We start from the raw sequence: 24,979 nt of genomic DNA, 5'->3' as shown, positions 1-24,979 counted from the left end.
GGTAGGTACTCAAGAGTAGGGAATGGTAGAATGGTAAGTGTATGGGGTCTTACTGAAAATTATATGCAATATTGAATGCAATGCCACTCTTCTATTTCCCATCCAACTCTGCCAAGAGTTGATTCCTTTCTCCTTGATTCATAAGGCATGAGTTCATTGGTTCTAAATGCCCCTTAGGTTTTTTTTCTTTCATAGTGAAAAATGAAATCAAGTAAGATGGGAAGTCCCAGTGACCTTTTGCCTTGATGAAGTGAACCACTGGCAGAAAAGTTTAAAAAGACCTATATAATTTTCAGTAACAACAATTTATAATTCAAGAGGCATTGATTATATGTTCTGGAGAAAGTCTAAAATGTGGTTAATGTCATAGGAACTAATATTGATGCCAACCAAAATTAATACAAGATTTACTGTGCTCTAGGAATCCATGCCTAAGTGTTTCCCTAATGCCATTGTCCTCCCCTCCTCCCCCATAATTATTCCTTCACATTGATTATTGTCAGGAAGTCTAAAATCCTTCTTTGAGAGTGGTATAGAGCAATAAGATTTGAGTCAGAGCTCGGGAAACCTGGGTTTGGGTGCTACTACAATCATTTCTTTACTTTCACTCAGAGAGATGGTAGGGATTATGATGGAACACAGGGTCAGAAATTTGGATTTGGAACAGATTTTGGAGATCATTTAGATCAATTCTCCCATATTACAGATAAGAGTAAAACCCAGAGAAGTTATATAAGTTATCCAATGTCACACAGAGAGTGGCTAGAAGAGACCAAATAGACTTCTTCCAGGAGTTAATGAGTTCAGCTATGTTAGGAGTCTTCAGTTGAAGACTGGATGACCACACATTGGATATGACGTAGTGGGGAGGATTCTTCTTCAGGTTCAGGTTGGACCAACTGGCTGCTGAGGATTCTTCCAGCTCTGAAGTCCTACAGTACAAGTCAGGATTCTGGCTCTGTGAGACTTTGTAGTCAGCTTTGTGCCATTCTATTTTTTTCTTTCTGTTAGAACTTTGGAACACAGGTCAAATTTCATCATCCTGCTTTGTGGAACAAGTAATGCCACTTATTTCACTAACAGGGGGGTTTCTAAAGGAGAACATTCTTATAACATTAATGGAGCTCCTTAAGGGAACCTTGCCTTTCAAGGCTGGGGTACAGTGTATCTTGAAAACTGATGTCCGCAAGATGGGTGGAAAAAATAATAATTCGGGTCAGTGGTTTTGTCCTAGTATCTCTTTTACTCATTGAAGGAGCAAAATATTCTTGACTTTGTATCTCAAGTTCTTGGCATTGGGTATTTAATAATTACTTTTTATTTTAATAAATTAAAAAAACATTTATTAGTCTATGGCCATTCTACCGTGATCTTGCCTGATCTGGTCTGATCTTGGAAGCTAAGCAGGGTGGAAGTGGATTAGTACTTGGATGGGAGACTGTCTGGAATACCAGGGGTTGTAGGCTTAAAAATTATTTATTAAATGTTCACAGAGTGGTAAGTGGTGTTGGGGATATAGATATAAAAGTGAGACCATTCCTGCCTACTTGGATATTAGATTCTAGTAGGGGAAACAACATATGCCTTGGAATGATAGACAAGGAAGAGTGTCCTGGTTTGGGGAATCACCGGGAAAATGAATTGATCTAAAAAAAGTCAGTTGATATGATCTTTCCAGAACTAATATTAGTATTGATTTTATTATTGCTTCTGCTGAGGAAGAATTATAATGGGAGAGTGGGGGAGTAGCGTATATTTGGAAGACCTTAGAGATAATTTAGCCCAACTTCCTCATTGCTGGGAAGAGTAGTTGGGACTCAAATATTGGATCACATTTTTTTTTCTGAAATAAAAAACAATGGCAATGCAGAAAGGTTATGTGATTTGTTTTAGGTTACAATACAATTTGTTCGTATATTAGGACAGGGAAAATGCTGGGCACCAGGCATGCAAAAACAGAAGTGAAAATAATCCCTTTCCCACTCAGGAAAGTGTGACAGAACCTCAGAAACAATCTAGTTCAATCCCTACCTGATTGGTACAAGAATGAACAAGAATGTCTTCTCCACCCTTCCAGACTTTCTCTGAGGAGGAACACCACTGACTTCACAGGGCAACCCATTCTGTGTTTGTGTGACGGTGGAAACTATTTTATTTAAGCCTTTGTATTCCCAGTCCTTACCTCAATGTAAGCACTTAAAAATGCTTGTTGATTGTTATCTGATTGATTTATTATCCTCTGCACAATGTGTAAATATTTTTACTTTAGAGGTTTAATCTCAGAGCCAAGAATTTTACAGCTACAAGGAATCATATAGTACAATGATCACAATTTACAAATGAAATAGAGACCAACAGTAATAATAAATGCTTCAGCATATAGCTATGCATTACTATGTCTAAAGATAAGTGCTATATAATATAACACAGTACTGTGGAGTAGTAAAAATGATTTTTTGGGCTCATTGGTTGACAATATCCTATTACGAAAGATTATCTAAGCCCTCTTAGAAACCTCCTGGAGAAAATACATTTTAAATCTGGCTTATTAAATATATAAGATTGCTAAATGAATTCTCTTGGGAAACATTAGCCTCTCCAACTCCATTTGCTTTTAGGAATTGCTTATAGAAATATGCCCCTGCTTTATGACGGAGTTAAAGTTTGCCCTTTTCTTCTTTGTCTCTCAATCCTTCACACTTCTGGCAAATTAATATAGTCAAATTTGAGATGACCTGAAAACTGATGTCAGTACCATTTGTTGTTTAACCAGAGACATCTACTTGTAGAGCCCACATCTAGTTATAATAGTCCTTGGAATCAGTCACCATGTCAGATATTTAGAATATGCTTATTACTTCCAGAAGAGGGCACAAGCACTCAAATATAATAGCAGCAAAAAGGAGACTTTAAGTCTCAAAGTAGCTCAACTGTTCTCTTCAGTTAAGAAAGGCATAATTTTAAGAAACGCTCTTCCTAAGGCAAATGCAAGTTAGCATCTGGATTTCATTATTTTTACTATTTAGGCCAACTTTCCAAATCTGTTAGTAGCACCAAAGGATAGGGAGTGACCCAATTTATCTGTGCATCCTCTCAACAACAATATATATCAGAAAGCTGTCTAATAATTGATATTCGAGGCTTCAGAAGGTGGCCAGAAAGGGCTTAATACTCTGGCTTTAGTTTCAGCCTTTAGTATGTTAGCAATAGATATAAAATGATATTCCTAGTGTTTCAGGACTAGGAGCCCAGGTTGGGCATCTGTGTGTGCACATGCATATGTATGTGGGGTGGTGATGGAAGGCGAGGTGATGAAAAGAAAGTAAAGGGCTACACTGCTCCAAATCCATTATGTGAGAAGAAAAATGTGTAAAATATGGTCTATTTTCTGCAGTATTTTAAGTCACACTTTTATATCCTAAAGAAAAAAAATCTTTGAGGAAATTTCTGAACTAAAAAAGTGTCACATTTCTGACTGAAACCTCCAGGTCTTAGAAATGGGATCTCCCAGTGAGACCTTCAACTTAGTTTCTTACCAGCCATTCTGCTTTCCCAGGTGCTACTTGGTGGACCCTTTATTGCAAAGGCATTAGGTTCTAATAGTTGTTTGGGGGGGGGGGGCGGGGAAATCAGCCTAAAACCCCAGAATCCCTGAATCAGAAGAGATCCAAGAGGCCATTTAGTCCAGTCTCTGATGAAATAAGGATGCCATATATTATTCCCAAGAAGGGGTTAATCATCCAGGAGGCCAACCTTCTGGTGATCAATCATTCCAACTGAACTATGAGGCTCAGACTAATATACACACACACACACACACACACACACACACACACACACACAAGGTCTATTCAGGGTCTGCCCTTTGGGGTTCTTGTAGCTTGGTATATATGACCTGCCAGCTTTGGGTTGACCTAACCTTTGATGATCTAGATTTACCTCTAGGATGTCAAGGCATTAGAAGACAGATTGATTGGAAAGTAAAATTTGATTTAAGAGAATTTTGATCAAATGGAATCCTATCATAATTCTAGCATTTGGTGATAATAAAGACATCTCCATTATACAAAGTTCCTGTATTCTACATAATTTTTTATCCAGTGGCATATGAATTGACCAGTATATAAACTGAAATTTCCAGAATGGTAAGGCTCTTCAAAATAGGAATATATTATACTTTGATGTATTCTGAAACTAATGAAACTGTCAAGTAAAGTTATTTAGCACTTAAAAAATAATTCCCCCAATATAAATCCCAATTGGCATAGTTAGAAGACTAAAATATAGCTCTTGAACTCCAATACTAAATGAACATACATTAGCTCAAAGGCATTATATTTTCCAGAGAGCAATAAAGCAATCATAAGCAATTATTAAGCATCTCCTACATTCTAATAACGTGCTAGGGGCTGGACAAAAATGAACCAACTCCTGCTTCCTAGGAGTTTATATTCTATTGGAGGGGGCACATGTAAACATAATATATATGTATATATATTTATTTATATATAATATAAATAAATATTAAACAAATATACATATATATAAAATGAGAACCAGGAGAGTGTTGTATGCAGTAACAACAATAGTGCATGCTGATCAACTGTAAAAAAAAAAAAACCCAACAACAACCTTAACTATTATCAACAAGGCATGTATCCAGGACAATACCAGGGGACTTCTAATTATCTACTGCCATTGATGGAAATGTTAGAGTCTGAGACTGAAGCATACCATACTTCACTTTATTTCCACCATGTCTTTTTCTTTAGTGTAAACAATATTTCTGTTGTTTTACAATATGATGGACATGGAAATGCATATTATATGATAACATGTAAACCTATATCATATTAACTGCTTTATTGGGGAGAAGAGACCTGGGGGAAATGGAGAGAACATAAGCTGCAAAATGTCAGAAAATGATTATTAAAAATTTTATTGACATGTAGCCTAGGAAAATAATAAAAGGAATACGAGGTAATTTTGTTAGGAAGAATTAGTGGCTGGTAAGTATTAAGAGAAACCTCACCAAAAAAAAAAGAGAGAGAAAAGTCTTACTATTAGAATGTAAACTATTTGAGATTAGGGATTGTCCCAGAATCTGGCATTGTGTCTGACATACAGTAGATGCTTGATAAATTACTATTGATTGATCTATTGAGGTAGGAGGTGGTGAAGGAGACAAGCTTTGAAAGAAACTAAGAAATTCTAGTGGCACAAAACTGATTCATCTTTAATCCTTTCTAAAAACTAATGATAATTATTAAAATAACCATAATAACAATAGTTGATGTTTAGATGATACTTTAAGATTTGCACAGTGCTTCTTGCATTCTAATTCATTTGATCATTGATTTCTATAAATTAGGTGCTGGGGCAGCTATGTGACCCAGTGGATAGAGAGCATTGGGCTTAGAATCAGGAAGACATCTTCATGAGATCATTTCCTGCTGTGTAACCTTGGGCCTCTTTGCCTCAGTTTCCTTATCTGTAAAATAAACTGGAGAAGGAAATGACAACCTACATCAGTATCCTTGTCAATAAAACCTCAAAAAAGGGTCACAAAGAATTGGATATTATGGGAAAATGACCAAAAACCAACAAAACACTCTTCTAATTATTTTAAAGATAAATAAACTCGAGTTTATAAGGGCAGAGTTATTTGCCCACAATCTCCTTTTCAAATAAATAACTTTTAGAAATAGGATTCATATCTATATCTTCCCTTTCTCTAAGTCCAGGATTCCTCCAACTGTATCTTACTATTTTTAGTATCACCTGAAGACACAGCATTGATCCTAAGACTCCTGAGCGTTTCTTGATGATGATGGTCCTTACATCCCCAGAGTAGTGAAAACTTGTATTTATGAACCCATATTTCTATATTCAGTCTTGTATTCAATCTAGGGAAAGCGAGTACTGCCCAGTTAGTTTTCCCTATATGTGGATGAATCAGGAGCCACTTGAAGCAGCTGGTGTTGTAGCTGGATAATAAGAGCACTGATTTCATTGCCTTTCTCCCTGTCTCAGTATGGTGACCCATTAAATTCTGGGGTATATATATATTAAATTAAATTCCAGGATGGATGGATATATATATATATATATATATATATATATATATATATATATACATATACACAAACACACACACATATATATATATATATACACACTCACACACACATACATATATATATATATATATACATATACATATATACATATATATCAGCTGAATGCTCCTAACATCATGGAAAGGACAGCATGCTGGTCACAGCAACCCCACGGTGGGAAGAGGGACACTTCTTCATGCTTTCCAATGACCCGATTTCTTTTTTTGGAACAAAACAGAACAAAAGGTCAGGGCTCCGAAGACAGTTTCCTCCAAGCATAGAAGGTGACATTTTTTGGAGAGTTAATTTGAGTACTGTCCCTGCCAGGACTTCTTCAAGTGTAATATTACAAGAGAACCACAAGAGGGAAGTAAAGGTTTATAAGTGATTGAAGGGGGCTAGACTCAAACCATGAAGGCAATGACACCAAGATCAGGACCCAAACCAGGATCCCTGTTATTGTGCAAATCCCTGTGAATGCACTCTAATTGACAGCACATGTTATCATATGGATAGGGTCATCTTTGTTCTCCAGCCTGGATGAAGGGAGCCTCCTGTCGACATTAGGAAGCAAAGCTCCCACTTGCCTCTAGCCAAGAGAGGAGCCAGATCTCTGAAACCTGCCTAGAGGATAGAAAATAATAAATTGGAAGATTCTCCTAAGCTTTGTTCCCCTGGGGATCTGGCTGTGGAAATAACAGGGGAAGAAGCCAAAGGAAAAATAAAAAGCCACCTTTTCCCGTCTTCATTTGGCCAGCCTGGATGCTTTAAATGAACAGCTGTCTAAGTGTGAGCATTCAGATGGGTAGAAACATCATAATTACGTGATAACTATGCTGTTCACAAAGGCACAGGTTTGAAGCTGATAGACCAAAACCATAAGGGAGGTGGGGTAGGGGAGGGAAAAATATTCCTTTTTTTGATGAAAAGATGAAAAAGATAATGATTTAACTGAGCACCAAAGTACAGAGATGAGATTCTTAACTTTTTTTTTTGTACTATTGATGCTGAGTCCTCTGGAAATCTGGTGAATCTTCTGTATCCCTTCTCCAAATTATTTTTTAAGCCCTTACCTTCTGTCTTAGAATAAATATTAATTATCTATTCTAAGGCAAATGGGCAGTAAAGGCTAGGCAAAGGGGATTAAGTCCAGGGTCACACAGCTAAGAAGTGTCTGAAATCAGATTTGAACTCAGGTCCTCCTGACTCCAGTCCAGGCACTGTGCTACCTAGAGGCCCCTAAGTCATTTTTTTTAATTTAAATTTAAAATTTTTAATTTTAAGTGGTGAAAATATGTATAATTGAAAAAGGAACTTATTACTATATTGAAATATTTTCATTACAATATTAAAAATAAATAAACAAAATCATGGACTCTATTCAGGTTAAAAAACCCTGAAGTAGAGGAGAGAATACTGGATTTAGAGTCAGAATGACTGGGTTCAAATCCTAGCTCTCTTACTTCTTACTTCTGTGACAATGCATGTCACATTTCCTCTCTAGGCATCAGTTTACTCATCTGTAAAATGAATAGGTTGATTCTCTCAAACCTGTTGTTGCTCTAAATCCTGTGGTGCTAATTCAAAGACTGACCATCTAATTTTTGTTTATTTTCATTAGATATGTGATTTCATAACTGTAGGGAAATTCTTTCCCAAAATGCATATTAATTTGTCTGTAATTTATAGCCTTAGAGAGTTGACCCTGAGACTTTAAGTACCTTGCACAGACTCACACAGCTAATTAAGTGTCAGAGACAATCTGAGCCTAGGTTTTCAGGATTCCAAGACCAACTAACCACTGTACTGAATTGATGCCTATCTGTGAATTTTTCTCTCATTTTCTCTTAATCCCTGGCACTGCCCTTGGTCTATCCCTGTCTTATAATATTCTGAATTATCTCCAGTATTACTTTGTGTTTATTATTTATTTTGTATTCATTCTATATGGTTTTGTATTTGCTATATTGCTATATTTACTATATATTTTGCATTTGCTGTATAAGTGCATTGTTTCTCCCAATGGAATTGTAAGCTCCCTGAAGGTAAGGACTCTTTCTTTTTTGCTTCTGCATCCTCAGCATCTAGCACAGTACTTGTCACAGGCTAAATGCTTAATTAATACTTGTTGGCTGATTGATTGATTCATAGACTTTTCTCCATAACTGCTACCTGACAGTCTTCCTTTCTCCTTCCTTGCCTCCCTTCATCAAGATCCATGTTGATAACCTATTATCTTGTCCTTACAGTTCCTTGAACTCTTTAGCTCCTCTGACTCCATCTTTACTTTATTTCAGCTATATACCCAGTTGGCTATATCTTCAATCTCATTTTATGCTAAAAATGCTCCCCCTCCAATATCTTGGACTCTGAAATTCTTCTTTCTGACTCTAATCTCTTCTTCTACCTTTCTACTTACTCTTCATTTGCTTTTTATTATCTTAGATTCTATTGTACTACTCTCACATTCCTCCCTAACTAGTTCTGACTGTACAGTCACAATTTTAATAATGTATTCTTTACTCTTCAATAAAAAAATCCCCAAATCTCATTCTTAGAAGGGCCATCTAATCTAATGTATATGCTCTCTGTGCCACCCCAAATAACTGTTCAGAATGTCTTTGTTGGAAGATTTCTATTAAGGAGGAAACCACACCTTCCAGAGTCAACCCAATTAATTTGGGGACAGTTGTAATTGTTAAGAAGTTTTTTTCCTCTTAAATCAAGTCTGGATCTGCCTGTCTACAACTTCCACTCATTGTTCCGAGCTTTACCCTCCAAAGCCAATCAGAATAAGTCCAAACCTACTTTTCTTTTTTTATTCTGAATAATTCATGTTTATTTTTTATATTTCTTCCAGATAACATATACAGTTTTAATAATCATTTTATAACATTTTGTGATTAATGTTCTCTCTCCCTCTCCAACTCTCCCTCTTCCCTCATATGGTGGATAATATGATATAGATTATAACACGTGCTATCATGCAATACATAATTCCAGGTTCATCATGTGAAAACAGATATATATCTTTTATACTAGAGAAAAATTCATGGATGAAATGAAGGGAAGAATCATATGTTTCCCAAGACTACTTCCATATGATGCAGGGGATAGAGTATTGTACCAGGAATCAGGAAGACTCATCTCCTTGAATCTGAATCTGGCTTGAGACCCTTACTAGCTGTGTGACCCTGGGCAAGTCAATTAACTTTGAGTTGGAGAAAGAAATGGAAAACTTCCAGTATCTTTGCCAAGAAAACTCCAAATGGGATCACAGAGAGTTGGGTATGACTGAAAATGACTGAACAACTAAACTTCCATATGAAAGCTCATTCAATGCTTTAAAACAACTATTATATTCCCTCTAAATCCTCTTTTCCAGACTTACTATTTTCAATTGCTTGGTTTTGGGTCTCTTCATTATCTTGGTTTCCCATCTCTATATACTCTCCAACTTATCAATGTACTACCTAAGATATAATACTCAAAACCAAATATAGTGCTCCAGATCTCACCAGGGGAAAGGCAGGGTCACAATCTTTTGAGAAAATCTTTTTGGACTCACAACTTTCATTAACATATTCTTTGGGTTGCCACATCATATTGTTGATTCCTGTAGTCTTTTCATATCCATGGCTCCTCCTGCATTTTCTAGATTGATTTTTAAAAATGTAAATATTATTATGTTAGCCTATTGTTCTAGCCTGTTGAGACCTTTCTGAACCTGTCTCATACAGTACTAGCTATCCCCTCCAACTTTGTGATGTCTGGAAATTTGATAATCATGTCATTTATGCTTCAAACCAAGTCTTTGATTAAATATTGAACAGCATGAGGACAAGGGCAATTTTTGAGGTACCCCATTAGAGACTTTCTTCCAGGGTAACACATTGAGCCATTAATGACTATCCTATGGATGCAATCATTTAACTGGTTCCAAATATTGTAATATTATCAAAGCTGTGTATTTTTATCTTTTCCATAAAGATTACAGGAGAGAATTTGTCCAAAACATTGCTGAATTTGATGTATACTATTTTTATGATATTATTCTGATAGTCTAATCAAGGATAATTAGAAAATAAATTTAATGTGTCATATAACTTGTTCTTGAACGAATCCATGTTGACATTAAGTGATTACCCTTTTGTTTTCTAAATATTCAAAAGTAATGCCTTTATTAATACATTTTAGAATGTTTCAGGTAATTAAATTTAAGCTTACTAGCTTATAGTTTACAGATTCTAACTTCTTCCCTTTTAAAAAAAACTTGGGCCATTTTGATCATCTCCAGTCTTATGACATCTCTCTTGTTCTCCAATTTTTCAAATATTAATATCAGAGGCTCAGCAATTCAATGTGATAATAAATATTATTATACACTTGCTAAGTACAAGGTATTCTTCTAGGACTACATATGTACATAATGTATATAAAATAAAAAACAAAAAATTATCTCACCCTCCAAGATGCTCATATTCTAGTCAAGTTTATAATATGTAAATGTGTAAGTAAAAACTAAATAACTTGGAAAAGAAGGAATCATAGAGGGGATTAGGAAAGACTGCATGAGAGGCTGAAACTTGAAGGAAGCTATAAACAGCTAGGTGGCCAGTGGAGAGAGTGCTGCCTCTGGAGCACTTACTAGTTGTGTGACCCTGGACAAGTCACTTAATTGCTGTCTGCCTCAGTTTCCTTAGATGTAAAAAGGGGATCATGACAGTACCTTCCTCAGGATTGTTGTGAGCATAAAATGAGGTTATATTTGTAAATTTGTAAAAAATGACACAAAAATTACAAATATTTGTCAATGTAAATTTGTAAAAGCACAGTGAATAACACAAAGTAAGTGTGTATGAATGCTTATTTGCTTCCTCAATTCCTCCTTTCTTCTTTTCACCCCTGTCCCAAATGATTGATTCTAAGAAGCAAAGATGAAAAGGGAGAACATTCCAAGGAGGGGGAAGAATCTCAACAAAGGCATAAATGTGGGAATCCAAATGCCAGGTTCAGAGAGCAGGGAGTTAACCAGTTTAGCTAAACCTGAGTATGATACAGGAGGTAATATGAAATAAAAAGAAAAGGTGAGTTAGTGCCAGGCTGAAGAAGGCTTTAAATACCAAAATAAGCAATTTGCATTTTATCCTAGAAGAACCAATCCTTGAAGTTTTTTGAGCACCTTGGTGCCATGAGCAGTCTTATGCCTTTTTAGATACATATGTGGTTCAGTGGATAGAGCACTGGGTCTACAGGTGGGAGGTCATTAGTTCAAATGCAGCCTCAGATGCTTACTAACTGAGTGACCCTGGGCAAGTCAGTTAATTGCAATATTCCTCAGTTTTTTTTTCAGCTAGAAAATGTGAATCATAAGAGCACTATATCACCCAAGATTGTTGAGTGAATCAGATGAGATAATATTTAATAGTAAGCACTAAATAAATACTTATTTCATTTTCTTCTTAAATCTTAATTTTGATTTCAAAATAGCTTTAAAAAAAGTAACTTTTTGATACCACTAGAACTACCTACAGACTTTCACGCATTTTCTCTGTTTTTCCTCACATCCAAACTTCCAGAAAAAGTAGTTTTCACTTACTGCCTCTACTTCATCAATCTCTCACTCTGTAAGCCCATAAAATCAGAATTCTGGGGCCCTACATCCCTTGCACCCCATTATGTAACTTCCTCTGACTTTCTTATTTCTATAAATGGCACCTTCAACCTCCACGTTACTCTAATTTTTAAACTAGGGATCACATTTATCTCCCCTTTCTCTTCCAAATTCCCATCTTATCAGTTGCTAAAGCATTATGGTTTAGTGGCTCTGGTTCTTGACCTATTTGGGACACTTACTACTTAGTTGACCTGGAATAAATTATTTCCTTCTCTGGGTCCTCAGTTTCCTCATTTATAAAGTGACAAGTTGGATTATAAAACTTTAAAATTGCCTCCCAACTCAGTATCTATGATCTTATGCATTTGAGAGGTAGTATGATATACTGGATAGAACAGAGTACTGAACTAGAACTCTCAAAGATTTGAGTTTGAATCCTATCTCAGACACCCTGGACAAGTCACTTCTCTCAGTTTCATAAAATGAGGAAGTGACCTCCAAAGCCCATTCCATCTCTACATGTATGATCTTGTAGATTCTTTCTTTTTACCATATATATGGATTGTTATCCTGAGGCTTTCTCATGGAGATCATATGATATCTAGATGAAACGAGCTTAGAAATGCCCCTCAACGTGGCTTGCCAAAGTCATTAACCCAGTAAATAGAAGATGTAGGATTTGAACCAGGTTCTCTAAGTATAACTCCTGTGTCCTTTCCCCTATAGCACGCTGACTTTGATCAATGTTTGTATTGCCAGTGGTTAGTATAATTCTTCACATAGTTAAGTATTGGCAGGGGGAAAGGAGGCAAACCTCAAGTCAGTCCATTATGGCACTTATTGGTATTGGCAATAAAAGATTTGGTGCTGTATATGTGTTGTGAGTAGGGGTTGGGGTGGGGTACAGATCTTGAAACTTTGGGCTTAACAAAGTTTCTTATATTATCGGGGGATTTCAGGGGTTTTACCTGTGTTTTTTCTTATTCACTTGGATGAATAATCATTGGACTATTAGGAACTACAGCAGTTCTACTGAAGAAGCTGGGGCAGTTATTTGCCTTGACCTTGCCTTCTTGCTCTGCTATTAGCACAAGGTATAAAATGGTACAGTGGATAGAGTACCAGACTGGAAGTCATGACGACAGCTTTAAATCTGATCTACTAGTTCTGTGGCCCTTTGCAAGTTACTTCACCCTGTTTGCCTCCATTTCCTCATCTGTCAAATGAGCTGGAGAAGGAAATAGCAAATAGTAGCTTAACCAAGAAAACCCCAAATGAGGTCAGGAGGAGTTGGACATGACTCACAATGACTGAAAAGCAACATAATCAAAATAGAGGGCAGCTAGGTGGTGCAATAGATTGAGGGCCAAGCCTTGAATCAGGAAGACTCATCTCTGGGTTCAAATGTAGCTTCAGACACTTAATAGCAGTGTGGTCCTGAGCAGACCACTCAACCCAGTTTGCCTTAGTTCTTCATCTATAAAGTGAACTGGAGAAGGAAATGGCAAGCCACTCCAGTATCTTTGCCCAGAAAACCCTAAATATGTTCACAAAGAATCAGACATAACTGAAAATGAATGAATAACAAGAGTCAAAATAAACAAGATTATGTTTTCCAAATCTAATTATTATCAGTCAGATGACTCTCAATTTGAAGAGATTTCCAAAGCCAATTTTAGGGAACGAATTCTATAAATCCATGTGGGTGTGTAAGTATTGAAAACCGGCCTGGCAGAGTAGATAGAAAGCCAGTCTTAAAGCCAGGAAGACTTATATTCAAGTTCCATTTTTGATACATACCAACTGTGTAATCCTGGGAAAATTACATACCCTCTCATTGCCCCAGGCAACACTCTAAAGTGATGAGTTTCAAAAATGTTGCTTAATTGCTTTGGTAGAGGGAATTTTATCATCTGGAGGTCTTCAATACCAGTCCTTATTTCTGTAAAATTTTATTATTTCCCTTCTAGATGCCCATTGAGGGCTGTTTTTGAAGCCCTGATAAAGTATGCATCTATAAAATATTTCATGCATATATTGCAAGACTTCACTAAACGCTTGAATGATAAATGGTTTGGCCACTGAACTGGTGCCATTAGATTTTACAAAATGTACATTTTTCTCCAATGAACTCTGTTGGCTAAGTCTTCTCATGTTGGTAACAAAGTTTCAAATCCTACAGGCTCTCCCTTATCAACTCATTCATCCCTGCCTGACATGAAGATGTAGCTCTTCTTACTAAGCAAACTCCTTTCTTTAAGTACACAAGTGATCCCATTCCTTCTTATTTTCTTCAGCAGATAGCTCCTTCTATTATGGCTGCTCTTTCATCTTTTCCTTTCTGTTGGATGTGCTCCCTGCTGACTACAAATGGGTTCATGACTCTCCAGTGACTCTCAAAAACAAAATAAAACATTAAAAAAAAACCCACCCCCATTCTATCCATTTATCATCACTAGCTATCATTACTTATTTCTCAGCACTTCTTAGCTAAATTCCTTGAGAAAGTCATATTCAATTGTCTCTTTCTCTTACACTCAATTCTAAACCCTCTAGTCTAGCATCTAACCTAACCGTTTTACTGAATCCTCAAGTTACTAATGATTGATTAACTGACAAATATGATGGGATTTTCTCAATTCTCATCCTTCTTGACCTTTGGGTTGCCTTTAACACCACTGACTACTTTATTCTCCTGGATCCTCTCTCCTTTTTAGACTTTTTTTAAATGACTTTATACTCTCTTGGTTTTCCTCCTACCTGTCTGATGACTTCGAAGACTTTTTTGCTGGGTCTCCATTTATACCTTGCTTATCGTTCACAGTTGTTCCTCAAGATTCTATCGTAGGTGCTCTATTTTTCTCCCTCTATACTCTCACTTGGTGATCTCATCAGCTTCCATTGATTCTATTGTTGTCTCTATGCAGATGATTCTCAGATTTATTTATCCAGCCTTAGCCTCTCTCCTGACCAACTGTGCCACATCTCTCACTCTCCATTGAATATCTTGAGCTAAAAAGCCTGTAAAAATCTCAAACTCACCATGTTCAAAGCAGAATTTATTATATTTCTTCTCAAATTCTCCCCCACTTTCAAACTTTTACTACTTTTGAAGGCGCTACTATGCAGGCTCATAACCTTGATGGCTGTCACCCTTAGCTCTACAGCATCACTCACCATATGTTCAACCTGTTGCCAAGCCTTGTCATTTTCACCTTTGCCTCATTCTATAAGTATTTCCCTTTCTATATTCACAGACATCATCCTGATGAAGCCGGGAGCCTGGACTATTGCAATAGCTTCTCTTCCATCTCTCTACCTGAAGTCTACCCTCAGTTAAGTTCACCTTCCCTCAGTTGCCAAAATAATCTCTTGAAAGTGCTGGTTTGACTACATGACACACTTCTCAATAAACTCCAAAGGTTAATTTTTATCTAAAGAATCAAATATAAAATCTTCCTTCTGGTTTTTAAATCCCTTCACAACATGATTGATTCTCCACTTTTCAGTCTTCTTAAACCTTCAGTCTTTCACTCATTCTACAGTGGATTGAAAAGCATTGTTACTTTTGTGGACCCAGTTCATTGTACTTATGGGCTGAATTATTTAGTTTTAACTAAACTACTTAAATACTCAAATGAATCTTGGATTTCATCAATTTGTGGGTTGTTTTCAACAATATAGATTATAACTCATCTATTCCTGCCCATTCTGTGGGACTGTCTATATCTTCCTGAAAGGTCACCACATGGGCTTTCTCCAATGGGTAGGTGACTAACTTTCAATTTGAAGGTACCCATGGAGGACTCTGGCTGTCTACCTTTCTCCTCTCCCTCTTGCAAAGTCATCAACCTGTCTTTTCTTCCTATCAAACAAATCGATTAGCCCTCACAAAACACTGGATACACATGGTTAAAAAATATTCCTACAAAAAACCCCAAAGATTGAAGATTATACTATTAATGCAAACAGATAAAAAAGGAAATGTGAAAAATGATATTTCTACTCCTTGTATGAAAATTGTCATCAGCTACATTAAGTAAAAACATGTATATTACATTAAAACAGTAATGATTTAGTCATATTTTCCCAGGAAATGAAAAAGAAAGAAATTATTGAGATTATTTGAAATAAAGATTTGCATCTTCTATCATTACTGATGAAGCCTATCATAAATACATACTGTGCCTTGAGATAATAGGTAATAATAGCATAAAAGCATGATGATTAGAAAAACACATTCATAATTTAAGATTTTGCTGTTGAAAATAATATAAGAATGCCAACTATAAAAGCCTGCATATCTAAACACTTCAAAAAAGTTAGAAACAGAATCTCTTTTAATATCTTTAAAAAGGTTTAGTGGGCTTTGAACTCATTGGTTGAATATTTAATGAATTACTTTTGAATTTGTTTGCAAGAACAATTGATGGACATCAGGGAAGATAGAAATTTAGTAGCTGGGTTTCAACGGAAACCTTTACATAATTGCCAAATAGGATTGAAAAATGAGTACCATAATACCTCCGTAGTACTAAATACCTCCGTATTTAGGCTCCATTCATACATATATATATATATATATATATATATATATATATATATATATATATATATAGTATACAATACATGTGTGTATATGTATAGGTATAGATATATAGATACTATTTAAAATTGTTGCCTGGTTGTTTCAGTCTTGTCCAACTCTTGATGACCCCATTTGGAGTTTTCTTGGCGAAGATAATAGAATGGCTTGCCATTTACTCCTCTAGTTAATTTTATAGATGAGGAAACTAAGGCAAACAGGAAAAAGAAACTTGACCAGGGTCACACAACTAGTACATAACTTTCTCAGGAAAGATTTGAACTCAAGAAGATGAATCTTCCTAATTCTAGGTCTGACTCTCTATCCACTGTACCACCTAGCTAGCTGCTCTGTGTATTTTGTTCACTCTCACACCCCTTTAGAGTATAAGGTATTTGAGGGCAAGGACTTTTTATTAATTGCATCCCTAGCATTTAGTATAATGACTGGCACATAGTAGGTGCTTAATACTTCTTGTATTAAAGTAGAAAGCGATTATGTCTTCATTTCACAACTGTGAATGTCCTCTAAATATCTTTAATAGTTAAATTCCAAGAAATCTTGGATTTGTCAGTAACAGCTCTGGGAAAGAAAATATTTTGCATTAGAGGAGGTGAATGAGGATAAGTGAAAAAGATCCCAAATTATTCTGAGCTATTTATTTTTAAAGTGTTGTTCTAGAAAATGTTCTACTTTATTATTCATACTAGACTATTGGTGCTTTAAGAATACTATGTGTGAATGCATTTTATGTTAAGCAAATCTAGGTCTTATTGGCATGGGGAGCCCTCTCCATGAATGTAAGTGGTTCTTTAGCAAATTCTAGGGAGATGGTTGAGAAACACAGAGGTTAAATGATTTTCCTGTAATTCCACAGCTACTAAGTCTAGGAAGTGAGCTTTGAAGCCATATTTTCTGACACCATCCAGTACTCTACCCCCATACCATGTTTTTGGGGAAATGCTTTAATATTCAGCTTACACAAAATATATATCAACTGGTCACGACTAGGACTTCATCAATCCTTGGTGAGTTTGTTTGACCTTTAAGTTCAGATAATTGAAATTGAGAGACAGAATGCCATAGTAAATACAGAACTATCTTTGAAGCCAAGGAGACCTGGGTCAATATCTTGACCTTGACACATACTGGCTGTGTGAATCTAGGCCAAGACACTTAACTTCTCCATATTCAAGGCAATGTCCTAAGTTTATGAGTTACAGAAAAGTTACAGCATGGATTAGAAAGAACAATTTTCTCCTCCATGGAGTATGCCATATTGATGAAATTACAGTTCAATTCCAGCCCCTATTTGAATTTAAAATTCCCTTGAATGATGATGATTTTAGAAATCTATATCAATATATTCTTGGTTGATTGGATGGGTGTCACCGAATTGAAATATGAAGACAGTTACTCAAATAATAGTCAATATGGTTTTCGTCCCAGTGTGGATAATTGTGAGCTGACGTATTGATTACTGAGACCTTGATAATTCCATGGATAGGGACTACTGGGTACTGGGGGGGGGTCTGGTTTGGAAATGAGAGAATGACAAGAATGAATGGGAGAGAGATGAAGAGACCCCAGCTTTGCCAAGACATTCTGAACTAGTCAGATCTGAGGGAAAGAAGAGCAGAATCCATCTGCAGAAGCATGTGAGCTACATTCTCTGCTTATGAAAAATAGGCAGAAAGCTGTAATGTATTAGGCTTATTTTAACTTCAAAACTTCTCTTTGCCATCGTCAGGCGCCAACCATTCTAGCATGAAAAGTCCCTGCTCTCATTTTTTTTCTTTCCTTTTTCAATTTTTTTATAATTGTTTTGGTGCTTGCCAAGCCATTGTTCAATAGGATGGGGGAATTCCTGTAGGAGAGGGCCAGTTGGAGTTGAGTTTCAGGAGCTCAGGAAGAGGTCCTAGTTCTCTCTATCAAGGGGAGATCAGACTAAAGGAAAACAGAGGCCCCCTAGTGCTGGCAGAACAAGAGTGACCACACATGGTTCATGATGAAGGAACTGAATTCATTTAATTAAAAAAAATGTAGCCATTCAGTCATTAGATGCTGGCAGCTTGTCCCAAATCAAGAGAGATGCTATGGTTCCTATGAACTATTGGATCTATTTTTCCTCCTCAGAAACCACCCTGTTCCATTTTGGAGAGTCTCTTAAATAGTTTTTTTTTTTTTGGTTAGTAATCTCTAAAATTCTTCTTCAATATGGAAATTCTCTTATATACTTTAGAGAGAGAACAGACAGGATCATAATCAAGATCATTATAGAGAGTTACTTCCCTTCCCTCATATCATCATTGATTGACTGTTGAAAGGATGCTGGAGATTATCTTCATCCAGTCCTACTCTTCTAGGTTAAGAGATAAAGAAGACAAAGCCTAGAGAAGTGATTTATGTAAGTGGAAGAGCTGGGATTAGAACATAGGGTTTTTGATACAAATACATGATTCTTTCTTCTGCACTATTTGGCTATATTCTTCCTGCCCTCTGAACTGCATGATTATCTGCCTTGAGTTCCCTTTTAGATTGGCATTATACCCCTAGCCTGGCAACTGGACTTCATACTAAAGAGATTCATTATTTTTGTTCAGGCATTTTTCAGTTGTGTTTGACTCTTTGTGGCCCCATTTGGAATTTTTTTTTGGCAAAGATATTAGAGTGGTTTGCCATTTCCTTTTCTGATTCATTTTACAGATGAGGAAACTGAGGCATAGGCTTAGAAGACTTGCCTCGGGTTGCATAGTCAGTAAGTGTCTGAGGCCAGAATTGAACTCAGGAAGACTCTTCTTCTTGACTCCTATTCAGGCTTAAAATTGGAATTCCAGGTGAATTATAGATGGCTGGTGTTCTTCCCTTCATTTTCTCTTTTCTTCTCCATTATGCAAGAGAATATTTTTCACTAAAAAGTAAGGTTCTACAGTGTGCACCATTTATGCATTCTGTGTCCCTTTCACTATGAAGAGTTTTAATTTTATGCAAGAATTCATTCTATCCGTGTTTTAAAAGATGTTTTATAGAAGTCAGGCAAGAGCTTGATTTGTGTGGTTGTGTGTGTGTGTGTGTGTGTATGTATATATATGTGCTCACATGCGCATTTAATTAGATTTCACAAAATCAATTATGATCAGGTTGAATAAGAAATATATTTCTATTTCATTAAGCGACTCATGTTTGTTGTTCCCATTAAACATCAATTTGGCTCTTTAAACAGCCAATGGAGTTCTTTTATTTCCTAACTTCTTGCTGCGAAACACTTTGCAGGGGAAGAGCTGCTGCTCTAGCAGCCAGATGACCACACTTGTCATTCTTCTGTAACTGCAGGGATGAAGACACTTTCCATCTCTGTGAATAATGCCGGAGAATGTGACACCTTAAGGGAAATCCTCCAACCACCATTCTTTTGGTGAATTATTAAGTCACACTAAGAGACACAGGGAAATGCTTTCTCGACATTTGTTGAGTCAGAGGGCAAGGGAAAACTTCAAAGTAAAAACAAACAGATGATTATAATACTAATAAATCTACAAATACCATCTCCATACTCCCAAACAAATGCTATTGGAAAACCATCTTTTTAAATAATAGATGTTCTTTGATCAAAAACATGTTCATTTTAAATGGTCCAATTTATTATTTTAAATGATAACTGCCTGGATTAAACACATATGAGTTAATAAATTCAGCAGTTGTGGGTTTACAAATTTTATTTTATTTTATTTTTCCACTAAGAGATCTGCTTGGTGATTGAGGGTAAAGCTTAAAAAAAGATTCTTCATGAATGTGGATGAATGTGAAGGGGCACTTTGGAACTAGATGAAAGGATTTATTTACATTATGTGGTCTATCTGGATAGGAGGCCTGGAAAATCCCTAAAGTGATTGTTACATGACTGTGAACTTTGCCTCAGTGTTACAAAATAAAGCTGATATCAACTGACTTCTTTTTTAGGCTGCCTCACCCTTGACATGGGTGGAAGAATAATAATTAGAAGGGACCTAAGGGAGAGAAGAACAGAAAAACTAACTGTCATTTTAAGAGGCGAATCAACAAATATTTTTATTTGTATTGATGAAACATGAATAGGGTCTTGGATTTGGGTATAGTGGATAAAGTGCTGCTCCTGAAATCAGAGACTCCTATCCCTGAGTTTAAATCCAGCCTAAGACACTTATTAGTTATGTGACACTGCAAGTCACTTAATCCAGTTTGCCTCAGTTCCCTCATCTCTAAAATGATCTGGAGAAGGAAATAGCAAACCAGTCCAGTATCTTTGCCAAGAGTTGGATAAAATTGAAAGGAATGAAGACCAACAATCTGAACTCTTAACCTGACTCTGCCATAAAAGACTGGGGGGCCTTTGTGGTTTTCTCATCCAGGCTTCTCATTTTTCAGATGAAATAGGAAATAGGTTTCGAGAGAGAATAAATGAATTATTACCAATTAAATGGAAGACATAGAATTCACAGAGTAGGCTTAATAAATGCTTTTGTATGGACTTGTCAAGGACTCCAAATTCAGCATTTTTAATTGCACCATATTGCCTCATTCATGCTTGTTATGACCTTGAGGAAGTTATTTCACCAATCTCTGGTTCCATTTTTTTAACTGTAAAATGGGAAAGATAATAATAGATACACCATCTGACATGCTTATTTCAAGGACAGTGACCTGTAAACTCTAGAGCAACAAAAATCATGCGCCATCAAGATCATGAGTATGATGATGATTATTACTATTATATAGTGGAAAAAATGTTAGTTAGAATAAAAAGCCATGAATTCATGTCCCAATTGGCTGTTTTCTAGTTGAATGCCTCTGAGTAAGTAATTTAACCTCTCTTGATCCTCTATTTCACAGTCTATAAAATGGAGATAATAAGCAGCATGGTAAAAATTCCACTGGTTCCCTATTACCTTTAAAATTTGACATAATCTGGTTCTAACCTACCTTTCCAGATTTTTTGTATACTGTTTCCCTTCAAGCACTCACTGAGTCAGCCTAATTGCCCTCACATCATTTTCTAAGGCTATTACCCCTGATCTTATTTCACTTTCCTCTTCCAATCTCAGGCTAATACTAGCCATTTCAACTCTAAAGTGGCCCCTGAACTCTAATCCCTTTCACCCTTATCCTATTGTTGAATATCCCTTGCCAAACCTCAATCCTGGATTACTCCCATCATCTGGCTCTTCCAATCCTACTCAAATGCTGCTGAACAGAACTGGAGGAAGTCACATAACTGTGTTGATTAAGTACATTATAAAGTCATGTTCTCCAACTCCCTCATTGCAGCAAGTTGCTCCTTTTATTTCTCCCTAATTGATTCCATATCTCCCACTCTACAAAAATATTTCCAAATCTTCTGTTCTCTCCTCAAGCCTCCCCCCAAGTTGAGGACCTCACTTCTTACTTTAAAAGGAAAATTGAACTCATCTGACATGAGCTTCTTCACTTTATTCTTTACCTCAAAACCCCTGACATCACCCCACCTTTTCTTCTACTTCAATATACAACAAAGAGATGGGGGCAGCTGGGTAGCTCGGTGGATTGAGAGCTAGGTCTAGAGATGGGAGGTCCTAGTTTCAAATGTGGCCTCAGACACTTCCCAGCTGTGTGACCCTGGGCAAGTCACTTGACCCCCATTGTCTAGCTCTTACCACTCTTCTGCCTTGGAGCCAATACACAGTATTGACTCCAACACTGAAGGTAAGGGTTTAAAAAACAAACAAACAAACAAACCAAAAACCAAAGAGATGACCCTTCTACTTGCCAAGACCTCATGTGCCCTCCTTGGTCCCACCTCCTCTCACCTTTTCTTCTCACCTTTTCCAATAGGTTGGAATCTTAATCATTTTCCTCCTTGTCAACCTCTCACTATCAATTGTTTCCTTTCCTTCTATCTCCAAATACTCCCAAGTTCAACCCTCCTTAGAACACAGAAACCTCTTCATTAGACCCAAGTATGTCCTTAGATTATTATCCTATATCTATCTACCTTTTCTCTATCAAACTCTTAGAATGGTCTATTGACACTATCTCCGCTTTCTTCCTCTAAGTTACTTCTCAGCTCTTCCATTATGGTTTTGGATTTCATCACTCAAATTACATTTTTTCTTTCCAAACTTAGCAATGATGTCTTCATTTCCAAATCTTGTTTTCTTTCTTTTAGGGCTCATCTTCCTTGGCCCCTCTGCTGACTGGTTTTGGCTATTTTTTCTATATGGCACTCATTTCTTTCTTATAGCCTAAAAATGCACAATGGCCATACCTCAGTAAACCAGCTCAGTATATAGGCTATAAACCAGGTTTAGGCTAACCGATGGCTACAAAAGCATCAATTAGAATTGATGAATTAGAATGTTAAACCTTTGTACTTTACAATTCTAGTTTCTTTTAAAGTTTAGTCTACTCTAAGCATGTGAAGATTTCCTCCAGTTAAATGGGTTCAATTAGTTTCAATGGCCATTAAGGCACTTGCAGTAGACCTGAGGAGGACCTAAAGCTTGGTCAGACTTTGAAGAAGACAAAGTCATCCACACCTCCCTCCTCAGACTTGGATGATTTTGGAAAAGAGAGCAAGGCTGATGACTTTGTGCAACTCTGCGGAACTTAAATCCAATTCATGAACAAGTCACAATATCACCCTATGATGTCATTGGTCTTCTTTGAAAATGAAGAACAAACAACATCAATATGATATTCCACTTCCATGCTCAAGAAACAACGTGGCTTAGTGACTAGAGGGCTAGTGCGGGAGCCAGGAAAGTGTGAATCAAATCCTACCTGAGGCATTTAGTAGCTCTGTAATCCAAGCAAAGTTTCCTAGCTTTAGCATCTTCATCTGTTTAATGGTGACAAGATTAGCACCTAAATCAAAGTGCTGTTATGAGGTACACTTTCACTCTCTTCACTGCTCCTATTATTTCTTCTTTCTATACTTTTCCTAGGCTAGCTTAGAATGTCCACCTTCCTCATCTTTGCAGTTGAAAATTCTAATTTCTTTTAAAGTTTAGTTCAAATGCCCCCTTCCCCATGAAGCCTTTTCTAAATCCTCCAGCTTCTCTTTTCTTTCCCTGGAAGTAGCTTGCATTTTGTGTGTTTACAAGTATATATGTTGTCTTCTGCAATAGTATGTAGTACTTTGAGGGCAGAGGCTGTTTAATTTTTGTTTTTGTATCCTACGTGTCTAATGGTATTCCACACATAGCAAAAGTATAGCCTATATATAGTTTACTTGGTGTATATGTATTTGCAGGTTGTCTCCCTCTATGTATTTGCAAGCTGTTTGAGGGTAAGGATTAGCTTTTATTTCTCTCTCTATCACCAGCATTATGTGTCTGGCACATAGTAGGTGCTTTAAAATGTAGATGAATTAATTGGGTAACATGTACTGGATTTGAAACCAGAGGGCTTGGGTTTGAGTCCTGACTCTCCTAATTACTGTTCATATAATCTCAGGCAAGTTACTTTGCCTTTGGGCATCAGTTTGCTAATTTTTAAAATTAGGGGATTGGTCTAGATAATCTCTAATATTTCTTCCAGTTGTGAACCCTGTGCTGTAATTATAGTATCTTACAAGGTTTTTGTGAGGATAACACATAGTCCTTGTCCTCAAAGTGATTATCCTGAAGAGATAAAACAAATAACAAAATAATAATTAATAAAACCTAAAAGATAAGGCCATTCCAGATAGACAATTTAGAATGAAGAGAGAAGACTTATGACTGTGAGGAAAAATGATAAGGAGAAAATATAATGACTGACAGTTGTGGCTGACAAATCTGTCATCTTCAGAAGCAAAGGGGATAAATATACCATGATTCTTGAAGACAGAAAGGCTTTATACAAAGTCACATAACTAGTTAAAGAAAAGATTTTAATCAAGCTATGGAACTCAAATGTATTATCTTCCAAGGCTTAGCCCAGTGTCTGGCTTAGAGTAGGTGATTAATAAATGCTTCTTGACTTTTCTCTGCACAACATTGCTAAGGTCAATCAAGCACAGACTAACCAGCCAAATAAAGATGTTCTAGAAGCCAGAGCTCACCAAGCAAATGGGTAATTTTCTGAAGACTTATTCTTTAAATCTTTATGTCCTCATTCTTTCCAACCCTTTCTTCTGTTCTGATGTCTAGGATTCAATGCAGACTTTGTTTTTATTGGTTTTCCTTTGGTATATTTGACCTGTCTCTCTTAGTATGGTTATTCCCAGTCTCTGCCTCCCTGATTTGCATCTGGCCTTTATAACATTGGCTATGGTTCTCTTTATCTATGTTCAACTCCCCATCTTCTTTCATGTAGCAGCTCTACTATTAACTCTTGTATGGCTGGCTAACAGGACAGTTAATTTGAAAAATGAGAAACAAAGCTAAGCAAAAAGAAGAGAAGAAACAATGAAAGAAGAGGGATGGAAGGAAGGAAGGAAGGAAGGAAGGAAGGAAGGAAGGAAGGAAGGAAGGAAGGAAGGAAGGAAGAAAAGAAACTGCTTGGTTTCCTATAAGAGAGTGATGCTTATATGGAATAGACAATAGATCCAGCATGCAAAGTAAGATTGTGGGGAAGACTGAAGATACAGAAGGAAATAACAAGAGAAGGGAGGTTCTGAAAATTCTGTGGGAAAAAATTTCTGCTTTAGTTAAAAAGGAA

At 36.5% G+C, this 24,979-nt stretch overlaps 1 protein-coding gene and 1 long non-coding RNA gene across 6 annotated transcripts in view; both read right to left on the bottom strand.

Annotated features, from left to right (window-relative positions):
- Positions 1-24,979, bottom strand: part of PHACTR1 (phosphatase and actin regulator 1) — a 670,567-nt gene that overhangs the window by 457,133 nt on the left and 188,455 nt on the right. The window contains exon 1 of one of the 5 annotated variants that reach the window (XM_056823441.1): positions 14,497-14,651. The exons of 3 other annotated variants lie outside the window; for them this stretch is intronic. Coding sequence is in view for 1 of the 2 variants with exons in the window: in XM_007487939.3 (XP_007488001.1) it covers positions 14,497-14,536 (40 nt within the window). In the remaining variant the exon portion in view is untranslated. Of the gene's footprint in view, positions 1-14,496; positions 14,652-24,979 lie in introns of those variants that run through there. One more of the 5 variants, XM_007487939.3, reaches the window with a different exon arrangement.
- LOC130458366 (uncharacterized) lies at positions 652-14,484 on the bottom strand. The gene is made up of 2 exons (XR_008917616.1): positions 12,705-14,484; positions 652-1,013 (listed from the first exon to the last, which is right to left on the bottom strand). It is a non-coding gene; the product is annotated as an uncharacterized LOC130458366 (long non-coding RNA).

The sequence above is a fragment of the Monodelphis domestica genome, chromosome 3, assembly GCF_027887165.1.
Source record: "Monodelphis domestica isolate mMonDom1 chromosome 3, mMonDom1.pri, whole genome shotgun sequence".
In the NCBI taxonomy this organism is placed as follows: Eukaryota; Metazoa; Chordata; class Mammalia; order Didelphimorphia; family Didelphidae; genus Monodelphis; species Monodelphis domestica.
This window is presented reverse-complemented; position numbering and strand designations above follow the sequence as displayed.